This window comes from Pseudoliparis swirei, chromosome 21, assembly GCF_029220125.1.
Source record: "Pseudoliparis swirei isolate HS2019 ecotype Mariana Trench chromosome 21, NWPU_hadal_v1, whole genome shotgun sequence".
NCBI classification, from domain to species: domain Eukaryota; kingdom Metazoa; phylum Chordata; class Actinopteri; order Perciformes; family Liparidae; genus Pseudoliparis; species Pseudoliparis swirei.
The window spans coordinates 15,644,701-15,658,485 of NC_079408.1; the positions used below are offsets into that span (position 1 = coordinate 15,644,701).

General features: G+C 40.2%; 1 protein-coding gene across 1 annotated transcript; it reads left to right on the forward strand.

The window, feature by feature from the left end:
- Positions 1-814: 814 nt before the first annotated feature.
- On the forward strand, positions 815-11,410 carry muc3a (mucin 3A, cell surface associated). The gene is made up of 12 exons (XM_056442902.1): positions 815-999; positions 1,124-1,239; positions 1,781-1,845; positions 1,997-2,042; positions 2,122-2,174; positions 3,205-3,326; positions 3,505-3,564; positions 4,442-4,613; positions 5,680-5,841; positions 6,697-6,791; positions 8,082-8,332; positions 10,829-11,410. The coding sequence occupies exons 2-12, from the start codon at positions 1,135-1,137 to the stop codon at positions 10,868-10,870; spliced, it is 1,173 nt and encodes a 390-aa protein (XP_056298877.1). The 5' UTR covers positions 815-999; positions 1,124-1,134; the 3' UTR covers positions 10,871-11,410.
- Positions 11,411-13,785: the final 2,375 nt, after the last annotated feature.

The window sequence follows — 13,785 nt, forward strand, 5'->3', positions numbered from 1 at the left end:
AGCCTGCAGGATCCACATCTGTTTCTGAGCAAACTAATCCCACTGACACAGTCACCTCTGAACCTGGCCAGACAACCATGTCACCTGAACCTACAGGTTCTATCGGCACACCAACATCTGAGGCTGCAGGATCCACATCAGTATCTGAGCAAACCAATCCCACTGACACAGTCACCTCTGGACCTGGCCAGACAACCATGTCACCTGAACCTACAGGTTCTATCGGCACAACAACATCTGAGCCTGCAGGATCCACATCAGTATCTGAGCAAACCAATCCCACTGACACAGTCACCTCTGAACCTGGCCAGACAACCATGTCACCTGAACCTACAGGTTCTATCGGTACACCAACATCTGAGCCTGCAGGATCCACATCTGTTTCTGAGCAAACCAATCCCACTGACACAGTCACCTCTGGACCTGGAACGACAACCATGTCACCTGAACCTACAGGTTCTATCGGTACACCAACATCTGAGTCTGCAGGATCCACATCTGTTTCTGAGCAAACCAATCCCACTGACACAGTCACCTCTGAACCTGGCCAGACAACCATGTCACCTGAACCTACAGGTTCTATCGGTACACCAACATCTGAGCCTGCAGGATCCACAACAGTATCTCAGCAAACCAATTCCACTGACACAGTCACCTCTGAACCTGGCCAGACAACCATGTCACCTGAACCTCCAGGTTCTATTGGTACACCAACATCTGATCCTGCAGGATCCACATCAGTATCTCAGCAAACCACATCAACCGAAAAACCCTCCACAACCGACCCACCATCTACCCAATCAACTGCACCAACATCCTCACGTCCAACAGAACCAACAACCACACCATCAACAGCAACAACTCAAACAACCAATCGACCAATCATCACAGCAGAGCCCTTAAACTGCCTACATGGGGGTCATTTCAATGGAACTATCTGTATATGTATTCTTGGATTCAACGGAGATGTTTGCCAATTCTATGAGACTGTTGAGCCAGGTACTGTCAGCTTTGTGCAATCCCTATTATGTTTACATCTAACAAAAAATACTGTGTACAATTCTTTAAATTGTTCTCCTAAATTTGCATCTATGATGTCCAATATTTTGTATTCTCTTTGCAGCTAAACTCAACATGTCAGTCATTGTTAATGTGGTGATCAATCAGGAATTTAATGACAGATATGAAGACCAAACATCATTCGAATACAAAGAGTTTGTTCAAAACTTCACCACCCAGGTAATTGGATAAAATAATTGATTCTTTTTAAAGATTTACAGCCATCCACTACATTTAGGAATGCGCACGTCAGTTATTGGAAAAAAGCAAGTGAGTTAAATTTGCATTCATCAGATAAGTTGTCTAATGAGTTTATTCAATTCGTATTTCAAGATGTATTTGAAGTTGTACTGTGCTTTAAATTCATGCAACCAGACCATTTATAACCAAATGACACAACCATAGCAACGACTAAAACAATGGTGCAAGGCTATGATGCTTTAAAGAGTTTGTAATATTTTTTTATTCTCAAGTCCAAAATTCAGATTGGAGTGATAATGTTATTAATCAAAATGCTTTGATTTGAGTTTTTTACCGCCGATTCTTTCATTGAAGAATTACGCTGCTCAAGACTGAGCCACAGTCGCCCCCCAGTACAGACCCCATTCATGTAGAAGACGAAGGAACTAGGAAACATATCGTTTCACATGACCAAGGATCTCTATTCTAAAGGAATCCTGTTTATGAAACATTATTCATGTTATGTTTGTTACTATTTCAGATGAAAAGATATTACCTGTTTAAGAAAATATCAAACGTTGAAGAAGTGTTGGTAATAAATGTCAGGTAATGTAAAGAGAATTTAACAAGCCATTTGCCATACACATTTTACACACAAGAAATTCATGAGTTCAAATCACTTTAGTTTTAATATAATAGTGTTGTTAAAATGCTATGTGCTTTTATTTTTCTCTCTTATTCTTTTCTCATACTGTAGACGTGGAAACCCCTTGGTCAGATTATCTGATGAAACCGTAGGAAAGGTAAAACTATTCAAACTCTTTTCCAACAGGATATTGAATCGGAAATTAATTATTAACAATTGTTCCGTCTTTATTTCAGATGAGATTATCAGATGACGCCATAGCTACGATCTACAGGGTCACAGCAGACGGGTAATTAGAGCACTGACATTAACAATATGCCATTAAAGTCATTGAACATATCAACATTATTATATAGACTAAGTTTTTCCATGAAAACTCACACTTTCATTTATCAAATTAATTTAAAAATGAATAGAAAATATAGTCAAGATATTGACAAGCATTAAAATAATGATTTTTATTGTAAATATCAATGTTCTTCTTTTGGCTCAAAGGAAGGCCGTTTCATAGCTTCTCTCACCATCATAACTGTTTTCAGCTGCGCTAACATAAAAAGGGTTTTCAAGGGTTTTCTACCCCTCTGTTAGTCTTCTAAGGCGATAACACAATGTACCATTAGAACACTGGAGATGGGCCTCTATACACCAATGTAGAGACTTCATTAAACACCAGAGAATAGTCATTTACCAGATTAACTATGTAGAGAGAGTATTTATGATTAATTTAATGTTATCTTCATTGATAAAAACTGCTTTAAAAAATAAGGACATTTCTAAGTGACCCCAAACTTTTGAATGGTAATGTATATATATATATATATATATATAATATATATATACACACTCACAGACTCATGGTTGAACATGGTTGACCTATTGCATAATAAAGGAGATCCAATCTACTTTACAACTGGGGTGATATGATTTTATTGTATGAGCTGAAGGTCGTGACATTGTGGTTGTGTCTGAATCTCTCTCTCTCTCTCTCTCTATATATATATATATATATATATATACATACACACATATACATACTGTCTAAACCCTGAATACAATGAATCTCGATAGTCGAGGCGTGTATGGCGGGATCTGGAAAGGTGAAACACAAAGTAATAAAATGAAGGGTGAAATGTCATTATAATTGAAGGAACGGCTGTTTATTCATTTGCTTGTTCTTGTCATAAGTTCCAATATTACCGTGAACATGTTTGATTCACTGATTACACTCAGTGAAAACTGAGTGCCAGTAAATACAGAAAGTAAACACTGTACCATTTGAATTGCACAGTACAGTAATAGCTGTAACTGTTCTGCCTCAGCGTGAGTGTCACACATGACGTGGTGCTGGCGATACCAAACAGCGGCAGCTTTAACCAACAGTATGGGAGCGACCTGAAAGCCATTACGAGTGCTGTGGTCGAGCTCGTCGGCTGCTTGAAAGGTTTGACAGAAAATCTATATTCACATACACAATCATACACTTTGTACTCTTAAAATACAAGAGCCGTCTTGGCATTAAGCTTTACTTGATAAATCTCTGATCAAAAGCATGACTTTAATACCACAACAAAAACATGAGTGCTATACATAACGCAAAGTTATTCCTTTTGAATTTTCAGATTGCCCTTACAACCTCACAGCTGAGCCCAAAGTTGAGGAAACAGAACTGGATATCAAATGTAAGTCGGACTACTGCACTATTTTCACAAAATGTCTTAAAATCTCAAGTCTGATGTGCGTGTTTCTGTTTTAAACGTCAGCTGAGCTCATTTTTTGGGCGCTATTGGGCAATTTCATACATTTTCCTGTAAAAACTCATTTATAAATGGTTAATGGTAAACCATGAATAATGTTTAATAATGTTTTATAATCATCGTTGCACACATAAGAACATTGTATATGCTTTATTTTGTATTTGTTAATAGTAACCAAATAAAGCCTGCAGAAATCCATTTTTTTTTAACAGATTTTACCATTAATATTTGGTTTCTTGTCCAACTGTTTATGCAATGTTTATATGTATACCCAGAATGTAATTGTTATTGTCTCATATTAATTATTTTCTTGATATTAAACAAACTAATGAGAAAACAACAATCATTTTAATTGTAGCATTACTAATAGAAATAGAGACGTAGGAAACATTATTACTTAATGTAATTGTCTGTCAACACCAGTATAACTAAAAACATATAAACAAAAGCATATCCATTATTTAAAACTGAGCGTAAATGAACATATGAATATCAAAATGTCCATGACAAAACTTTGGGGATTTGTTTTTTCCTCCAGGACTTCTCCAGGCCTGGAAATAACCATTTACAAATTTCATGACTTTTCCAGGTTTTCCATGACCGTACGGTCCCTTTATGTGGCACAATCAGCACCTTTTTGAATGTATGCTTTTAAAAAAAGAAGTGAATTGTTTTGGGAAAGCATGAAGACGGTCCTGCTGGCAGTAGCTCCACCAGAACTGAAGCCAAGAGTTTAAATGCATGTTTAACAAAGTTAGAATTGACCGTGAACTTATTGAGATCTTCTGGGTTTTTTTATCAGCTATATGCAAAAGTCACGTGAGCAACGCCGAAGTTGCTCAATACTACACGGGTGTAACACACAATGGAGTGTTCACCTGTGTGACTGTGTGTGACGGTCTACATCCAAAGCGTGTCCGGTGCTACAATAAGGGACTCTGCAGAATGTACGGCAACGCCGGACCTCGCTGCCAGTAAGTTAACTCTCACTGTGGTGCTTTCAAAGACTCTGTGTGATAAAGACGTCTGCTAAATGCAGGCGACAGTTACAACATTAAGGTAAATAACATTTCTGTTTGTCTGCCCCGTCCCCTACAACAATTGAAAGACCCCCCAAAAAAGTTGGTTGGTTTCAGAAAACAAAACATTCAAACTTCCTGGAACTATTCGGTCTAAACGGAGTTGTACTATTTTTTGTTAAAAAAGTTGAAAAAGATAAGCCTTAAGGTGCGTTCACACCAAAAGCGTTGCTATATTTCCGTGCGAGTAGATCCCATTGGCGAAGTCAACATACAGACGCGAGTGGATGCGATAGACGCAAATGCCTCAAGTTGAAATATTTCAACGCCGAGTTGTGAGAGCCAATCAGCGTTGAGCCGCTCCTCCGCTGGTGAATCTAACTGCTGCTCTAGTGTAGCTGGAAGAGACATTCAGACAAGAGGTGAAAGTCACCGAGCTGTGTGAGCCTATGGGTGATGTAATGTGTATATATATATATATATTTATATATGAACTCAAACACGAGGGCGTTAGATGATCCGACGTTTGTCGGATGTCCTCAACAAGTATGAAGTAGAACTAGTGGTTCTTTCTTCATTGTGGATGAAGGACATGATAACTGTTTCCACGGAGATAAGCCTCTCACACGAGAGAAGCGAAAAGCCACAAATGGTCGAGCGAGTAAACTCTCGCAAGTAAAGTGTTCACGAATCCGATGTGAGGTTTTGGGACAGGGATGTCGTATGTGTACAGATTGTAAAGCACTCTGAGAAAAATTTGTAATTTGTGAAAATGGGCTATACAAATGAACTGAATTGAATTGAACGGCGCTTTAGAGGCCGTCCATGAATTTTCTCCAACGTCTTTATCCAAAAAGAATCAGATACTTACTTCACGAATCTTTATCCCAGTCATTCTTTAGGAAATTTAAGTTGTCTTTGTTGTACACAAACAGGCCTGTTGCTGCAGGGGTTAATGTACAATTAATTTGAACTATAGTTGTATAGCTTGTCTAACGTTGTTCTTCCTCGTCTGTTTCAGTTGCCAACATGTGAATGACACTTGGTACTTGGGCGAGGACTGTCAGTTCCCCATCGTGAAGACGGCTTTCTACGTGGGCTTGAGCATAACCTTCGCGTGTCTGTTGGCGGCTGTGGGAGCCCTGACTGCGTTCCTGCTCTTCAACAAACACAAGCAAACGCTGTAAGCTGCACACACACACGACTCCGTGTTCCGCTAACACATTCCCCCCTGGGTCACGTGTCACGGAAAAGTCGATTTCAGGTTATACTGTGTGCAACGCAGTCTACGGTATCTGGTAAAATATTGATAATTTGTTACTACAACTTTTATTTAGTTCCCCAACATTTTACAGGTTATCAATTACTTATTTAAAATGTATTATATTGTTCCTGTAATATTTAGTATGTTAGGGCTGCTTTCAGGGTTCATACGCATGTTGACGAATGGGTCTACAGGACTTTAAACCAAATTTCTAAGACCAAACATTTTGTGAATACATAAAAAAAGTGAGAAAATGTCGAATTCAAAAAACAACGAGAATTCCAAAGCATACAGTATATAACCTTAAATGACACAAATGAATAAGAGACAATAGTTTAGATTAAAAGAATCTTTTCAGTTACGGTGCGTTCACTTGCAGCGCGAATAATTTGCGCTGCGAGTACTGAGAGCGTATGCTTGTTTATATTTAGAGCGTCATTCTTTCAAAACTCAGCATAAATGAACATATATGAATATAACACATTTCCATGACTTTTACAAAACTTTTGTGATTTCTTTTTTCCCCAGGATATTTCCAGGCCTGGAAATAACCATTTTTAAATGCCATGCCTTTTCCAGGTTTTCCATGACCGTACGAACCCTGTGCTTTACTTTGAATTTAAACAAGTATATCGAAATATGTTGGTGCAGAAGACATGGTCGATACTGGAGAGCGGAAACAGAAAAGCCATTTGTAAATTTGTTTGTGACGTTTATTATCTGCACATCTTCTTGTCATTATAAAGAAAGCGACACTGTTCCCTGTGTCTGCAGGAGAAGAGACAACAAGAAGCAACAGGTCAGCCAGTGGCTAGCTGAGGACTTTGAGTGGTCCAGACCCAACAGCGCCAACAACACGCGTAATGCAGGTAGGTTTGTAACCTATTGTGTATTTTATAATTGTGTATACAAACAATCTCCCTATTTCTTTTGCTGTATGCGTACTAACCTAATTTGATACTTTCTAGCTGTTTTTCCATGGGCTTTCAACTGCATCTCATTGTCCCAAAAAATGCGATACGCACTTGAAAGCTCTTATTAAAATAGAAGAAAACGGCTTTATTCTCGTGGACTCATGCCCATCGATCAGAAACATACTTTTTAAGAGTGAAATTTGTGATTCAGTGGTTAATCGACTTTTAGATCATATTAAAATGCAATAAAGTCATTTTGAATATTAATAGTCGGCAGTGTTGTAGTACACAAGCTCGGTCTTGGTTTCGTACCGACTCAGTTTGGTCTCAGCATCGACTACATTTACAGACAAAAAGGACTCGAGATTTTAGACGTTCATCAAGGAACACTGATGCGTCCACTACATACGCTACACGTAACAATACAAGAGGAGAATGAAGAATAATGATCCGTGTTTCATGGCAACGTGGATCTTTCGGATCAATTTGAGGAGCGTCAATGGTTTGTTTGTCATGGAGGGTGGCACGAGAATTGGACTCTTGATTTGGTTTCAACGCCTCAAAGTCTCGGTCTCGTCTCAACAGACCCCGGTCTCGGTCTCGTCTCAATAGACTCGGTCTCGGTCTCGTCTCGATAGACCCCGGTCTTGGTCTCATTTCGATAGAGACCCCAGTTTCGGTCTCGTTTCGGTCTCGTCTCGATAGACCCCGGTCTCGGTCTCGTCTCGACAGACCTCGGTCTCGTCTCGATACACCCCGGTCTTCGTTTGTCTCCATAGACCCTGGTCTTGGTCTCGTCTCGATAGACCCTGGTCTCGTCTCGATAGACCCTGGTCTCGGTCTCGTCTCGATGGACCCCGGTCTCGGTCTCGTCTCGGTGGTCTTGACTAGTAGGCAGAAAAACCAGACACAGCTCAACAGGGACACGTTTAAATCCCTTAAGCTGTGGACAGTAAACAATCAAATGAAGGTTCCTTTCTCATCATGAAGCTGTAGGAACACACTTTCGTCAGTATCTGCAGGTTTTATGAAGGTTATACGTCCAGGATTTTCTGGGAGGGGGGGGGGGGAACAGCCTGAAAAGAGATACAATTACAGCATCATTTTGTACTTTGTTGGCCAGTTCCGCCGACTGTACGACTTTCCTTTGCCCTTGTAGGGCAGAGATCAGTGTGTTGGTCATCCTGTGACACATTCATCTGGTGGAATGAGTGCATAAAACCCCCCTTGTTGTCTTATTTTTAGTAGATTACAGAAACCCCGCTTTCACGCATGAGGAATCAGCCGTCCACAGCCCGGAGCCAGTGGATTACAGACGCCCTGCACCTGTGTACCAGCTCAACGGACCGGCACTGGACGCTGGCCGTAGACAGTGGAGCCTGTCGGCGGGCATCCGCCCATCTTCACCAACAGCACACGGACACAATGGGCCTTTTTCTAATGCTGGGTTGTCGCAGTCTACCAGCCTGAACCTCAGAGAGTTCCCACACAACCCGGTCAGTGCAGAAACAGAGTGTGTTCAGTGGCGTTTGTACGGTGGCCCTTAAGTACCAAACACAACAACGTCAATTGGTGAGACAGACCAAAAGAAGTATGTTGTGTACGATGGTTCTTGATCGATGATTGAATGTCCGTCTTGCAGTCCGTGACAAACAGAAGTACTGCGAATAGGATTGGATGCATTGTCACCTCACACAGGTCTTGGATTAGAAAATGAGATAAAATGCCTTTTGATCAAAGGAGCAGCTGCAATACAGAGTGGGAACAGAGCTAATGAAAATACTGCAAATGTGATTTATATATATATATACATATATATATATATGTATATATATATATACCTGTATATACATATGTATATATATATATATATTAGGGCTGTGAAACGATTAAACATTTTAATCAGGTTAATCACAGGTTTCTGTGGATTAATCATGATTAATCACATATATACATTTACAGGGCTCTCAAGACAGGCAAGAGCTCAGAGAAGAGTTGTTGGGGGGGGGGGGGTGCAAGTGACTTTTCATGCGCGCAGACCAGCATCTGAGCTCTGCGGTGCGCGAGACGGAGATCGGAGTCGTGTTAACACGACACGTAGAGACAGAATGACATGCTGCTGGAGAGACGACCAACAACAGACGGATTGGAAGCTCATTCTGCGCATGCGTTAAATGCGTTTTTAAAAAAAAACTAGTTAAACCTGTAATTTAATTAACTGAGTTAACGCGTTATTTTTCACAGCACTAATATATATATATATATATATCAGTGGTGGTGTGTCCATAGAGGGCGCTAGGGCGCCGCCCCTCTTAACATTTTGAGATGAGAAAAAAAAGAAGAAGAAAAAAATATAATATATCCTGTCAAAAAACATTATATACCAAATTATTTAAATAGCAAATATACCGTGTTGACGCGCTAAATGTGTGTGGGAGACCGTCAGCCTGTCAACAACCACTTAAGTTAAATGTGACATAAATAACATATCGCCACTCATCCTCACGGAGAGAAGCTCCTCCCCATTTTCGGGGCGCCGGCCCAACGTGTGTGCGCGGCAGCGAGCAAACATTTCACGGTCGCTTCGGCAAGGACGGCTTCTCATTGGCGGATGAAACGTGAATCTTGGGGCACAAAAATATGCGCCCTGGCCAATGACATTGTTTCTTATTTCACGTGACTGGACTATTCGGCAGATCAGAGACGTATCGTTCCCTCAGCCAGAGAGCTCCACGGAGCTACGCGAGCAGGTTGCTAACCGGAGCTGTTAGCTGGAGCTCAGTGAGTAATTCGCTGTTTAGTTTCCCCTGTCTGTTGTTCCAAAGTCCTGGGACTGAAACTCTCTGGACTACAACGGGGTGAGGGATCTAAAGAGCTGCAGACAAGTGTAAAGCACGAATCTTGCCGCAGTTATCTAGCTAAGAGCATGGAGCTAACTTGCTAACAGCATGAAGCTAACCCTGTTTGCAGAGCAGAGCAGCAGAAGGAGACCGAACTGGCATCGAAAACACAACGAAGAAGTTCTGAAAAACAGACGCATTCCCTCAAGAATAATGGAAACAGGCACGTCACAGATATGATTGACTTTAACCAGAGAGTTATTGAGAAGTTTGCCAACTTTAAAGAGAGGAGGGCTACTTTTCTTTACAGTAGTGGGTCTACTCTGTCAAACACCCAATGTAACATGTGCTGCATCTCTTTCTGACTCTATTCTGCTCTGAACCTCTTTCATGTGAGGGTGAAACTCTTTTATTTTGCAAACCTCTGAAACCCAACCCAATGTTCCTTAAAGCTGCTCTGAACCTCTCATGCCCAAAGTCACAGTGTGTTGATAGTTGTTATTGGACAGTGTTGAGCACGCTGTGTTCTTGAAATAAAGGTTTGTTTTTTACAATATTCTACTCAAAACCTCTTTTCTTCTCATTGTTGAGTGCTATTTAAACCGCGTCACCCAACTGCGCCCCGCCCCCCAAAACAAATGTCACCAGCCGCCACTGATATATATATATATACATAGACATATTGTATCTATCCCGCGCTCAGTGCACAAGAGGCCGAGACTTGCTGCACAACTGGCGGAAAGAAAAATATAATATTATGTAATGTCATGAAAGCATCTACTTCTTACTTCTGTTTGTTGTGCACTCCAAACTGCATTATAATATCTATAAAATATCTTCATTTGCAATTTTCCAATTTTGCTGGCTGCACAGCAATGTCCCTCACAGTAAATTGAATGTGTATCTTATTTTACTGTATAATCTCGACCAGAGAGGCAGCAAAGTGCCACGAGGCATCCAGACCAAATCCAGACTGACCGTGTAGCCAATCAGCGGCGAGGAATTAATTTCCTATACATACCTACCTTGAATCTCACCAAATAAATGCTCTTGTGTTTTCAGCTTTGCCAAAGGTGTTGGCACTTCCAGGCCACCATAGTTTTGTGCACACCTCTTTTCTCATTTCAATCCCGCTTTCATTTATCTTCACAGATATGGGTCAACAGGGCCACGAGGACATCCTGGGACGCCTGAGCGGTGGAAAGTCTCAACTTGCTTTCTAAACTTACTCTTGAAGTCGATGACTACTTGCTTTTTATGTCTTTTTATGCACATCTAAAATACAGCAGAATATATAGTATTTACTTTTAAATTTGAGATATTTCTATCAATAAACGTACACGTTTCAATGCGTTTGCCGAGTTAGTGCCGATGCTCTTCTCTGTCAGCCAATCAGGACGAAGCTCTGAGGCGGGAGACAGTGTGGTGTGGAATACACCGAATTAAAGGAATTGTGATTTTTTTTCGCACTTAATTTTGACCTTAAGGCTCTGGATGCACTTTATGTACAGTAAATAAACAGTAACTAACAGAGCGATGTCTTTATTTTATTTAACACTTGAATCAACCAAAGGGCTGATTTGAATTATTTCATTGCAGTCCATCCAGACGAGGCGTGTCTCCTAGTGCAGATCCAACAAGGAAGTAGAGCTACAACCGAATGCAAATCTCAAGTTTTTTTTCCTAAAATGTTAGATATTATGTAATATAATATGTTCAGAGTTAGACCGATAGTGAGTGCAATCATATGTACACATACAATAATTGGTCTCATCTAGGTAAGAGCCAAAGTTGTGGCTAATGTTAAGTTGTAATAGTTTATTTTGATAACATCTGCAGAGGTCTTATGTTTTTAAATTAATACATATAGAAAGATATTATAATAGACAATATTAAGGAGAATATTGATATTGTTATTAATGTATTATGAAGCATAGGGGTAATGTTTACTCTATGCAAATGTAAATGGCAAGAATTAATGTATTGCATGAGAGTGACTGTTAGTAATATAGATTGACGAAGCCGGTTGAAATCCGTGAAGTGACTTTTATTGTGAAAGCGACTGAAACCGGAAGTGAGATTTGACCGGAAACAGGAAGAGTATAAGACGGCGTGTTTTTGTAGAGACCGGCCTCTTTTTCAGGTAAGCTGGACCCAGGAGGGTGTGCTCAAGTGAGCTCCCGAGAGCAGGGACACGAGGAGAGCGCCTCGAATGATTGTTTTACACTTCCTGCCATTAAATGTTGATAACTTAATCCATGCGCGTCCGGAAGCCTGTTTTTCCACCATCTGCGTAGTGCCCCAGTTTTGAGAATACCTTACACTAATCAGAAGGTTAAAAACTCTTTAGAAAGCAGTAGCGGCATCTAGTGGTGAGGTTGCAGATTGCAAGCACCTCAATAGGCGGCCTGCGGGTCGAGATCGAGATCTTTAGGGTTTTATTACTAAAAGAGATATGAAGGATTATTAAAACCATGAAGGCTGATCAAAACTATTTGTTTCCATTTGAGTAGAGCGATTAGGCAAAGACCACTGAGCATACACTCTACATTACACAAAGATATATATTTTAAAAACTTTGATTTTTATCAACATGTTTTTTAATACTACGAACAATATATTTTAAATTGGACAACAACGAATGACTAGTACCATCAAACTATTCCTGATATCCTGAGCTGTCCACACAAGGAAATACAAGTAGTTTTAACTCTTCTTGTTGGATCAATTTATACTACTTAAACTTACTGTTTTTAAGGCGACTTCTTCAACTTGAACAGGCTTTTTTAAAATACATATAAACGGTCTTGATAATGGCCGATGAAATGTCACGTGGCACGATAACGCCACGGTGACATGAACTGCGGTCTCCTGGGTGCAAGTCCTGTATGTTTGACCGACTAGAGTGAAATATGACACTGAATATACATAAATTGCTCTGACCATGTAGTGTGTAGTGTCAGGGTCTAGCCACCAGGGGGCACTCTAGTCCTGTTTCATTGGAGCTTCTCATCACTGCGGTGAAGTGAGGAAAGCTGGTTAACTTATTAAACACCCTTTGGCAATTGCATAATTCAATCTTAACTCAATTAAAGTATATAATTAAATATATATTGGAATATTCTTGCAGAGACTTGAAACTCACTTTGAGTCACAGCCTGTGAAATGGCAGTAAATGCCATAACAGGGTGTGGTGGGGCAAACGCTCATAAGTAACTCAAGAGATTTACTTCCACAAGGGAAACAATGGGAGTATAGATGAGGGGGAAACCACAGGTGTAGGCAGAGGGGTGGCTGAGGCCAGGTGTAGGGCATGAGCAATCAGGGAGGCAGGGGCGTGGCTGAGGCCAGGTGTAGGGCATGAGCAATCAGGGAGGCAGAGAACTAACAGGGTGTTACATAATGTGTGACTTCCATCTCTGCACAGTGCTGTAAAAGCACTGAGAAGGTTTCCATTGTTGCAAAGATGCACTCGGCGAGCCTTGTAGCCGGGCCACAGATGCCGTCTGTCCGCATGGCTGAAGAACCATAATCAAGAGATTTTAAAACACTTTAAATGGAGTGAGCGGGGCGGAGAAGAAGAAAGACACGTTTCCATTTCTTTCTGGTGGTTTGAATGGCTGCTAAAAATTTCTGAAAGGCAGAAATGTGAAGCGGATATATTTAGAACATTAATTTATTTATTATACCAATGTATTTCTGTATTTTTTCTTTTAAAAAAAAGATTTCAACTCAAATACATTAGCAGAATTCCATCCATCTTCTTTAATTTAACATCTTTCTGCAGTACACCTTTGAGCCACATGAGGGAGATATAATGTTTCAATTGTTTGAATAATTCTATCTAACTTTTAATCTAATATGAAAGACATTTATAGAGTAATACATATATGTTTATGTCTTTATAAATAAGCTTTTACCATTGAATGTCTGCTCTACTGAGTCAGCGCACATGTAGGCATTTACTTTCCCCTCCTCTGTGTTTTAACCTGTTTATGTAGCACCTATTTACCTCAATTGTGTATTAATTTGTTAGTTTATGATTATAACAACATTTGCTCATTTCAGACAGCGGCGTCAAAGCATAGCAGCAACAAAAACTGTATTCA

Excerpts from the sequence above, each read along its gene's own strand:
- muc3a (XM_056442902.1), top strand. The coding sequence starts at position 1,135 with ATGTCAGTCATTGTTAATGTGGTGATCAATCAGGAATTTAATGACAGA. Across the intron at positions 1,240-1,780 it reads TTCAAAACTTCACCACCCAG|ATGAAAAGATATTACCTGTT; the intron begins GTAATTGGATAA and ends TTACTATTTCAG. Across the intron at positions 3,327-3,504 it reads GCTCGTCGGCTGCTTGAAAG|ATTGCCCTTACAACCTCACA; the intron begins GTTTGACAGAAA and ends TTGAATTTTCAG.